General features: G+C 39.7%; 1 protein-coding gene across 2 annotated transcripts in view; it reads right to left on the bottom strand.

The window, feature by feature from the left end:
- Window positions 1-206: 206 nt before the first annotated feature.
- The window catches only part of ST6GALNAC3 (ST6 N-acetylgalactosaminide alpha-2,6-sialyltransferase 3), a 218203-nt gene continuing 206523 nt past the window's right edge, over window positions 207-11886 (bottom strand). For both annotated transcript variants that reach the window (XM_064665568.1, XM_064665570.1), the window contains exons 4-5: window positions 10221-10328; window positions 207-8063 (exon numbers count right to left, since the gene is read on the bottom strand). In XM_064665568.1, coding sequence (XP_064521638.1) covers window positions 7877-8063; window positions 10221-10328 — 295 coding nt within the window. In that variant the 3' untranslated portion in view covers window positions 207-7876. The remainder of the gene's footprint in view (window positions 8064-10220; window positions 10329-11886) is intronic.

Here is an 11886-nt window from a genome sequence, read left to right as displayed (position 1 = left end):
TGGCTGAGTTTACATTACTGAATATGTTTAGGACAGATGCCTTAAAATGTCTTTAAAGTGTGTGCAGCTGATTTATAATACTTTTGAGAACAGAGATCTTTGTTTCCTTGAGTTCAGTGAACTGCCAGGTATTATTACAGTGGCATATACATAAACAAGAATAAAAGTATTTTGTACAAAATCATGCATAAATTATGTCAGACAACTGGAAAACCATATACATTTATTCATGTTTTAAAATTACCCAGGCACAATTTTGCAAATACATAGAAGCACATTCTCCAAATGAGAGCAAAAACTAAGTAACATATAGCAAGAAAAAACACATGGCAGAACATCTAAAATAAGTATAAATAGCATGAAAGTTTTCTAGGTCTACAGTGATATCTGCTATCAATACACTTGCCAGCATTACGAAAAGGCAACCAAAGAATACATGTAATAAATAGTGTAACATGAACTGCCTAAATAAGTTTATGTTAACAGCATATAGTAGGAACTGTCTAAGAACAGAAGAATGCTTGTGCACTGTATATATATGCACATATGCATGTATACACAGATACAACTGGAAGGCCACAAGAACAAAAATACCCTGGGAAAATGATGAAGGGAATTTTTATGTGTCCTGCACTACATAAAAACAATGCATGCATTAGCAAGCACCCAGCATGTTCAGGATAAAATTACATCCACAAGCAGAATCACGTTAACTCTTCATCAAAGCACTTTCCAAGCCGTACCAATGCTGGACCACTTTGTCCTATATCACACTCCCGACTTATGGAGCACATTTGGATGGTAATTTTAGGAAGAGTCAAGAGCCCTTGATTCCCATGATCTGACAGGAGGAACCAGATCTCAGATTTGAAAGAAAAGTATCCATGAAAAAAAAAACTATGCAAAGCTTGAGCCAAAAGATGGTCTAGCAGGAATTTCACTTCCACATGGGACAGTCCAGTACAGTGGCCTCAATAAAAGAGCTTTAGTTTGTGTGATGGAGTGTTCCTGAGGATGTGAACCAGATTCTTTTTGGATGGAACCAAAAGATGTGCTCCCATCACTAGTGGCATTCAGCCCATGGGACCAAACTAGGGACTGAGCACAGTGTGGACATCAGGTCCTTGGCACCAACAGTTTCAGGCTACAGATCCAATCCAGCTGAGCTAATTCTTTGCTGATGCAGACACAGGCTTTGGAAACACACAGAATAAACATGAATTGACAAGTATTATAACCTGTATTTACCATGTAAATTGGTCTTAGTTGTTCTTCCTTGCCACTACCTGGAAAAAAAGGACCTTCCCATATAGACACTCAGAGTGTTTGCACATGTGTGTGCGTGTGCCTGAGTATGAGGAGGGGACAGATGCTCAGCCAAAAGGGCAAGGAGCACACAATTTCTTTTTCCACTGACCATCCCCAGAAATACTATTTTCAGCAGCAACAATATGAAAAAATCTGCAGGCATCTTAGCCAATCTTCTACATGTTCAATGCCCGTTAAAAAGATACTCCCATAAATGTAAAAACTTTGGGATCATTGCCTCGCCAACATCCTGACATTATCTGTGTCAATAAAGTCATTCCTGGTGCTACACTCTGATGGGAGATTTCTTTAGAACAGAACATAAAATTGTGACTGTGAGTACCGGAGTAGGTTCACAAAAGCAAGTTGAACTATTTCTGATATTCCAGTGAAAAATGTCAAATTTAGTAAATATTTCCTGACTGGTTTCAGCAATTTATTTGCTACCAGCTGCTAATGGCACTTACAAGGCTCCAGCAAAGTGCTCTGGGCAACACATGATATGAGAGAAAGAAAAAGCACTACTTCCCCCGCCTGAACTAAGTTTACATAAAACTTACATTATTTATTATATTGGAGAATAAAATGTGTAACATGCTATCATGCATAATACATGACAAGAACATGCATTAGTTCAAGTTGTTCAAGTTTACAATCTTTTTATGGCCAGTAAATCAGAACAGCAGTGGCAGATGCTGATAGCTGCATATCTTGAGGAATTCCCAGAAACAGCAGCAAGCAATCAAAAAAGACGTGAAATCAGCTGTTTAAGACACCCATAAAATAGTGACTCTTTGTGAGTTAATCACACAAACAATAACAAAGCCCAGTGATATCTTTCCTGCCACACTCAGAGGAACTGAGCTCAGCACGTGAGGTGGGACTGTGCCCCCAGCAAACCACACTGCTGACTGGAAAGAACATCCCTGCTCTGACACCCAGCACTCCTCATTCACCACATTCACCACTCCTCTGGCCCCACAGAAGGGGAGGACAGGGAGGACTTTGTGCAGCTCAGAGGCTGCATCAGTCAGCTGGAGAATGCACTTCTCCAACGGGGCTGGAAAAGGACCAAATCTTCGGCTGGGAGGGACCTACAAAAGCTGAGGGAGGAGGCCCAGCTGTGCCTCACACATTATTAGGGCTTCCACAGAAACCCCGTCTTTCAGTGGAGAGAGATCTTTTCTTCCTCCTTCAGGCTCTTTTCGAGAGTTTGCCTATGAGACTCTAATCCAGAACAGACATGAGACTTCTGTAGCTTATGCTATACAAGGCTTCTCTGTCTTTAGCTATACATCACAGAAATAGCCAGAAAAACATATATGAATCTGGTTGCTGGCTATTTAACATAGCATTCTTCACTCCCCTACAGTTAAGACCCATTCTGTGCACCCTCTCAGGAAAGAAGGAACAAAATGAGACACATCTGCTGAAAATGAAACACTTCCTCCTCATAAGAACTACCCCTAGCCAGGAACCACAGGCCTTTTTTCAGTAAATACATGACTGCTGTACACAGGACATCGTAACACCCACAGACAGCTCCTGTGTGATCATTTGGCACTAACACAGTTTCACTCTTGTGGGTACCCTAAGGTTCATCATCAACAAACCCTGGGCTTGCTTGAACACAGCTAACAACACACTATTTCTGAATACATGCAGAAAAAAATGCCAGCAAATTATAAGCATCACTATGTAAAGTGCTTCTGATTTTCTATTTACTAAGGGCACCATCCAGTTATAATTCATGAGAGATTACTTATTTAATTCTTACTTACCTGGACATGTCTTCTGGTTGGGCACCTGTGCTCTGCTGCTAGCTACCTTTGTGTGGGGTCCTACTTCTGTCCAGCCCACAAGCAGGTGAATAAAGAAAGACCACCAGCATCAGCCCTCCAAGTGTTGGATGGGCTTCTCTTTAGTAACTCTGCTATGCATTATGTGCACGTGGTACTTCTCAGACAAAACTCTGCTTACCTCAGTACCCAGGAGTGCAGAGATTTTAATGGGATGGGTGCTGTATTCATGAACTTGCCAAAGTGATTTCCATTAGTTATGAAACGAGTCCTCAGAGATTCCTAAATCAGTGAAAGTTCAGATAATTTGTGTCAGGCTGACACCTTCATCCCTGGTATTGTTTATATAGAAATATTTAACAACACCGAATTTGCCTGTTTCTTCCTGTAAAGGGCATGCTTCCCCATTGCTGATAACTCCTACTAGACAGAGTAGGACAATTATCCTACAGAGGAGCTGAAGGCATTTGAAGAAAGCCAATACTTTAGTAAAGTATTTCCAGGAAAGATCAATGGGTACTCCTCGCCTGAAGCACTTTAGGGGCACTTTTTAGTAGTTGGAACACCATCTGCTCCTAAGTAGAACTCTTCATCAGTCCTTCCCACTTACTGATGTAACTGATAGGAGCAGTCTGCAGATGGAGCCTCCCAGCCCAGATGGAAAGGGAATTTGGCTGGATACACAGACTAATTTTTTGCTTTCTGAGAAGAGGCCTTGCTATAAGCAGAAGAATGTGATCTGGACATCTAATGGGGATGAAAAGCTTGGTGTGGCAGTTTGGAAAGAAAAGTTTCTTATGTTCACAAAATCCCAGAATATGCTGAGTTGGAAGGGATCCACAAGGATCATTGAGTCCAACCCTTAGCCCTGCACAGGCCCATCCCCAAGAGTCACACCATGGGCCTGAGAGTATCATCCAAATGCTTCTTGAGCTTCACAGCTTGGTGCTGTGACCACTGCCCTGGGGAGCCTGTTCCAGTGCCTAAACCTCCCTGAACACAACTTCAGGCCATTCCCTTGGGTCCTGTCACTAATTACCCTTGAATTAGTAATTAGCCATTTGAAAAGATATTTTTTTTCTTATGCAAATTTCTGCTCCCATTTAAAAGTTTTTACTTTGAAAAAAAATCAGTCGGAAGATAATGCCACATAAAAGATAAAAGTATATTAAAATTTAAATGTTCAAACCAAATGTTAAAACCAAACCTACAGCAAACCAAACAATAAATGCTTTCCTTTTTTTTTTTTTTTTCAGAAGTGTACTAAATTCCCCTAAATTGTAAAAGAAAACATTTGTTGACTACTTAGCTGACTGATGGCCAAAAAAGGCCAAACTATTTGTAAGTATTCCCCTATTAACAGCAACGTGGAGATGCATTTTGAAAACCTCAGGTAAACTCCCTGCTTGTTTTATACACATGAGTAGTTGATTAAAATAGGGCTGCTTGAATGAATAAGCAATTAGGATCTGATTACATTCAGGTAAACTGTAGTAGGTTTTATCTTAAAGAATTAATAAATGATTCTCAGCTGATGTCTTAACTGCTCTCAGAAGGTGAATCACCAAGGTCCCTCACTACACAGCCAAGTACCGAGATTCTTTCTTCAGTATCACAGATTTTTAACAGATTTTGACCAAGTAATTTCTTTGCAGAATCATCTTTAACACAGTGGTCACAGTTCCTTACTCATATAATAAAACTAATGTAAACATGCATTTAGTTTATGCTAAAGACAGCTTCATTTAAATAAGGGAAGTGATGTTCATTTACTCTCGTGTGAATGAAGCCTGCTGCTACCTTTCTAAAGTGGATCTGCTCTTAGTGCAAATCCAGGCAGAGAGCAACATTTTACTTTGTGACAACTGCACTCTAATGGTGTTCTCCATTATGTGTACATTTAGCTGCTCTTAGAGCTGTATTTTTCTTAGCTAGCCTTTGTGATATTGTTTCATGCAGCATGCAAGCACTCTTCAAGGAGCTTTGGGACGAAGCACATATTTTACAACAGTTTTACGTTGAATTGGCAAGTGTTAATTATCTGAAAAACTTTCTCAGGCTTAAAAAAACACCTTGCACATGAACACAACCGAGGCAGAATCCTGATGCTCATTCAGGAGAAACAGTTCATGAAGAAACTTCCATGTAAGTCTGTCCAGCCCAATCACACATCCATGGGCAGCACTTTCATAGCAGTTTTGTATTAACCCAAAGACCTTCTAAATACATGTTCAATTTGACTGATGTTCTCCCTTTCAGCTCCTCTTCCCTCAAGGGAGCTATAGGATTTCCCAGGCTGCCCTGTACAATATGTGTGGAACATTCTCCCTAGTTCTGCACGTCCTGCATTCTTCAAATCCTGCATTACAATTATTCTATTAGCTTTCCATATATCCAGCCATCCATCTGAACTGAAAAGATGCATATGCAGATGGTGAGAGATTTAGACCACTGGCTTTTGCTACTACAACTCTTTATCCATCCCTGGCCCTTTCCCCTTTTGATTTCATCCCATGCTATATTAGCTTACAACTGATCTTTAACTCCAGAGACAACGAGAAGCCACTTCAAAGTATTTGCCTGTTATAGCATTGCCTGTAGTTTTCAGACATTTTGGGTATGTCTCCTGCAAGGCATTATACAAATAAATTGAAAATGGGAATATTCATCTCAACAGCTTACAAGAAAGTCACACAAGAAAGGGAGTAGGAAAATACTATGGTTCTCCTTTTCCAAACAGGAAGGTGAGACATCAAATCATGCAAGAAGTCTGGGACAAAGCCTGTATTTAAATATAGATGTTTATCCAGGATCATAAGCGTGGCCCCAGCCTCTGTCTGACAACCACCATGAATACTTAGAGTACTAAAGTAAACAGTGAAAGCTGAGCTATATTAAAAAATAAAACCAGAAAGCTGCATTTAGAGTAGAAAACAGAAGGGGCAACAGAGATGATATCCTGGCATCACGTACCAACAGGAACAAGAAACCAACAGTCAGGAGGAGGAACAGTGGTGAAGAGATTTCCTCCCCATTCTAAGAGTTGCAGCTGCTGATGACAGAATATATATGTGATGAACATATAAAATATAGATTTATATATACAAATATACAATAGGAAATAGTCAGTATACAAATACTTACATGTAAAAATAGCTTTTTACTTTCCCCTTTTCATGATTTACAAAAGCATATAAAGTTTCCTGTTGGTTAATGTTTAAGTAGTGTGAGTAAACCCTGTGTGACATGTTCCACACGTAATTCCTTCAAGTGTTCACAGTATTGGCTATTACAGTGTTGAATCTGACATTCCAGATGTTCAAATATTCATAGGACACATTCTAAACTTAAAGCATTAGTTTAAATACAGTTTAAATAAAACTCACATGTGTAGTTGAATTATGGTCATATTACAACTGAGTTTGCTGCAGTTGAAAACTTTCCATGACAGTAAGCTCAGAAATACATATTTAAACTAGAGATGAGTATATTTTAAAATTCTTGAACTGCCTCTTGATGTGCAGCTAATGCTGTAAGGTGGGGAGTTCTTTCAACTTCATCTGAAGCAATGCAAGCTGAGACAACTCAGTATTACAAATTATCCTCAGTAGGAAAGCGGATGCACAGAACAATTCGCCATCAGATCCAGACATGCTGTCACTTTCTTCAAATACCCAACAGACAGGAATAAATGACAGGTACCATTGTTTTTGTGTTAAGAATAAATGATCTGTAGCATTCTTCATCAGGAAAGTGCTTTAAATTAAATTAAATTAGTCCTCACAACTCCCTTGTGAGGTAGATAGACACTATCCCTGTTTTTAAAGCTGGAGAAACTGGAGATCTAAAATAAATTATGATGGCTGCATGGGAAATACTGTCAAAATACTATTATTTGGATGTTGGAGCAACTCAAAGGCATAACTAGAGTAAATGGAGATATTCACGAGACAACTTTTCACTCATGGGTTTGGATACTGACAGCAGACTTGGTACAACAGCCAAAGGTTCACCATGGGCTGCAAAACACAGTCTTTTCTGAGTGCCATGCTGCTGGAGCTAAACAGTGGGACAACGGCTTCAAAAAGTACAAACTGCATTGCCCCAGGTGGTACAGCCTGACCAGGGTGGAAGGAAGCTGCATTTCAGAACTTATGGATTAATCAGGAGCCTTGAGCAAGCAGCATCTTCTCGTGCAAAAGTTGAGAACAGTTCAAGAACCATGTTTAGCTCATCTCTAATTTTACCATATATGCAAGTGCTCACATGTATCAATGTATTCAGCTGTTTTTTTTTTTTAATTTACTCACTTATGGACCTTGGAGGTCTATATTTTTCCTCATATTTCTCTTGTTGAAAATTTCTGCTAATACTAGAAAGGAAACTAGTGCTGCAGTACTGCCAATGAGCTATAAATACTAATTTTACATATCTGAGATGATGGACAAGTTTCAAAGGATCACCATGTTCTCTGTGTACACCTGTATATACAGGAAATCTCTGTATTTAACTGCTCCTGCCTTGAAGTAAAATCCAGTTAAAGTATAAAGTGCATAGTGTGGAGTAAAACCCTAAGAATTAACAAACAATGTGTCTACCTTCCACAGATGATTAATTTTGCTTAGCAGCTGAACCATCACCCTCTTTGCCTTCTGGTTTTTAGTTTAGTGTTACCCAGGCTGAGAAAGGCCAGCCAGATGTAAGCAAAACTACTGTAAACTGAGACATTTTTGTAATATCCTGTTAAGAGAGAGTTAAGAAAACCAGTATCAAGACACTGTCCAGTTGGGATGTGTAAATATTATTGTTTGCTTCTTGGCCCATTTAGCAAATACTTTCTTCTCTGTGATAAACCTATGGCCTCCATATGGAGCGTTTTCATGGAGAAAGTATTCCTCACACTCATCTCTTCCTGGCTCGTAATAGTGGTAGGGAACTTTACGAAAGCCTTCTGACCTAGGGGAAAAAAAAAAAGATATACTTAAATATTATTTTCAAGAAATACATAAATATACACTGCACCTGAATACAGGATACAAACATCCTGGATTGTATCAGCAGTAGTGTGGCCAACAGGACTAGGGAAGTGATGGTCTCCCTGCACTCAGCACTGGTGAGGCCACACCTGGAATCCTGTGTTCAGTTCTGGGCCCCTCACCACAAGAAAGACATTGAGGTGCTGGAGCTTGGCCAGAGAAGGGCAATGGAGCTGGGGCAGAGTCTGGAGCATGAGTCCAATGAGGAGTGGCTGAGGGAGCTGGGGGTTCTCAGCCTGGAGAAAAGGAGGCTCAGGAGTGACCTTATCACTTCCTACAACTACCTGACAGGAGACTGTAGCAAGGTGGAGGTCGGGCTCTTCTCCCAAGTAACAAGACAAGAGGAAATGGCCTCATGGTTATACTGGATATTTGGAAAAATTTCTTCATGCAAAAGGTTGTCAAGTGCTGGAAGAGGCTTCCCAGGGAAGTGGTTGGCTCCCCATACCTGAGGTACTTAAAAGACACGTAGATGTGGCACTTGGGACATGGTTTAGTGCTGGACGTGGCAGTGCTGGGTTAACAACTGGACTTCATGATCTTAAAGGTCTCTTCCAGCCTAAACGATTCTGTGAATTATCTGAAATCCTTCCCATGCATCAGCACTTGATGCTAAACTGTGTAAGGGCTTTCATTACATCATGATTTCTATGAATTTTCCTATGGAAAATGTAACTCAGTGTGTCTCTCAGCTTGCACTGATCTCAACAGTCAGTAAGAAGCTGATGGGCTGGCTCTCATGGGTATTGCATATTTTGTTTAACCTGGGAGAACTCAGCCCACAAGTCTCCATCCCTAAGCAAAGTCTTCTCACTGGATAGTCCCAACTGTTGAAACTGGTTCTCCAACTGGCTGCATAATCCATTCTAAGTAGGTAATGCAGTTAGAATTTCAGCTTTAAGGAAAGCCATCCTTCCCTGCTGCCAACAGACTTAAGTGCTATCATGCTGTTGACTGATTTTACATCAGGACTGTGCAATGCCAGCCTGGCTTGGCTCTGAGGACAACCCCAGTCCTGCCACCCCTCATCTCGGGGTGCCTACTGCGTTTTCATAAACAAAGAACAACATATGTTCGCTCCATCTGGATGACTCCATCAGTGAGATCTTCGAGTTCTAAAAAGCCAGTCTCTAATGTTAAGCTATCCTAATTAAACAGCTGTGACTCAAATTCCATTGTTTGTTTGTTTGTTTGTTTGTTTTAGGGTCTGCCAGGAATGAGTCTCCCACTGGAGTAACACAGATTGTGGAGTGAGGATCTGCACAAAGACTCAACTTGAGGAGCTGAGGACCCACTGGACTGGTTACATGCCAGACTTGGGTACAGAAGAGATGTGTACATATCACCCATTATTCCTGCTTTACTGAATAAATGAGGAATAGTTTCATTTTATGTTTTTGTACCTGTTCATCTACACTGTAGATGAAAGCGTTTAACGTGGACTTCTAAAAATTGTGTTTAGAGTTACACTTCTGACGATGTGATTAATCCATTGTCACTGTAAGGTCACTAACGGGAGCTGGCTGGAATTTATGTCACTTTATGGTGATAAAGCTCACAGGACTTGTTTTATTATCTAATTAGAAACCTCTACTACTCAAAACAAGCCATATATAACCTAGAAAGTTCAAGTAGGTTGCTCAATGGTGGTGAAATGTAATTTCAGGTAACTATCCTGGGCTAATCAGTTTTTTTCACTTCCAGGTGTATTTGGTATTCAGAAAATAATATATTAGTTTTGCCTCTATAGGTTTGTTTTAGCAGGGGAAACAAGTGCATTTTTATCAGAAGAGTATGAGCATACTTTGTTTCCAGCTAATTCAGAAACTGCGAAAGATCTTTGATTAAAAATAGTTCCTCGTGACATCTGATGTTAGATTTTGTAAATGTTTTTATTTTATCAACAGCAAATGCCATATCAGGAGTGAATATGCTGACAATAGTGTCACATCAATGGAAAACACTGGGAAATGACTGCCTGATCCATTTTTTGGATTTATGATATTAAAATCAATTGTGAAATTTTGACAAGACATCAGAATTGTAGATGCATGAAAATAATTTCCTGTGATCTTACTTGCAGTAGGTGTCATTTATCATCCCATAGACGTGAATTCCATAGCAGGCATCCATAGCCAAAATTAAGGTAAACCAACCCGTACTGAGATATGAACCTGACTGGACTCTGTAAAAATACAACATACACAAAACAAATTGCAATGAGAAATTATCAACACTTTATCAAAGCAATATAATCTATTGCCTGGGACGAAAGGCATTAAGCAATTTGACAATCTGTCAAAACCATACAATTACTTTGAATTATTTATAGATATGCTCTCATTCTTCCCAGCCTGGGGCCTCAAGCTACTGTCCACAGAAAAAATACCATGTTAAATATCCGGAGTCAAACTATGCATCTCCCATAAGACAAAAAAATAATTTATTTTCACATCTGAAAGACAGCAATTAGTAGGGTTTGTAAAATGAGATAAAGTTCACCAAAATGCAAACTTACTGTCAGAATTTGTGCTGTGTGGATGTGGGTATGCACCATCCTCTTCTGCAAGCAAAATCTTAATCTGCAGTGGGCTATCCTCAACTTGACAATTCACACAGTAATGAAACTTTCATGGATATTTTGATAGAAAACCATCTAATACAAGGTTTTGAAAAACAAAATTCTGTGCATACCCCTTCACATAATTTTCTGTTGTCATTCTTTGAGATAACATAGCAGAGAGCAAAACACAAGAGGACAGTGCCCAGATTGATAGTCTTGGCTCAAATAACTCTTTATGTTAAATCAGTCCAAAAATATTACCTGCATGAGTGAGAAAAATAACATGTGTAAGGTTTTGGCTCACAGATTGGCTGTGTGAGCACTGTTAATCACAACACAAATCCTGTTTGCTCTACTCAAGCAAATGTTACCAATTACTGGGAGTCAAAGAGTCACTCATACAACCTGGGCATGCAAGATTCACTGCTTTAAAACCTCATGAACACACTTAGCTCTCACTGCTTGCAACTTAGTTAAAGTCCAGCTTTGTGCATGTATTGCTTTCAGTTTGACTCAAATCAACAGACATAATTAGCTTAAAATTATAAAAAACTTGCCCAATTTCCAAAGAAAGATATCATCTTAATAGAGTACCATCTTAATAGAGCTGAGTGTGAGGGAGAGGAGGGGATGTATCAGCTTTCTGCCACAACTGTAAGCCCTCAGCCTTTGGGTATGGCAGGGAGCAGTCTGTTCTGCATCGTAAATTAAAGTAGCCTAAGGTTTGCACACCATTAAGTTTTGCTGCCAAAGAACTCCCAGGTAGACCTATGTGCTAATCAGTTATTCCCACCAACAAAATCTTCTGAAAACATTTCCATCTTGGGGTAGGAATAAAACTTTGATGTGGGGGGAAAAAGAAAATCCTGTAGCAACTTATCCAGCCTATAAACCCCGACATTCCTGTGAGAAAGATGAACCAACCTCAGGTGCTTCTTCCTGGTTCAGAGCAAGAACATGCTATGGTCTCCTGCCTCCCAGGTAAATATGCTAGTCAATGGCTTTTGGCTCAGATTCTGTGTTACTTCCTTGCTCAAGTTGAACTAAAGACTAATTAAGACGATGGGTGAAAAAGTAGTTGTACAACCTTTATAATGACATTTACCTGGCACATACAGGTCTGAGATTCAAATCCCATCTCTGATGAATACCTTTTATTATTGATAGTAGAAAAACTCCT

Source organism: Pseudopipra pipra, chromosome 9 (assembly GCF_036250125.1).
Source record: "Pseudopipra pipra isolate bDixPip1 chromosome 9, bDixPip1.hap1, whole genome shotgun sequence".
NCBI classification, from domain to species: Eukaryota; Metazoa; Chordata; class Aves; order Passeriformes; family Pipridae; genus Pseudopipra; species Pseudopipra pipra.
This window is presented reverse-complemented; position numbering and strand designations above follow the sequence as displayed.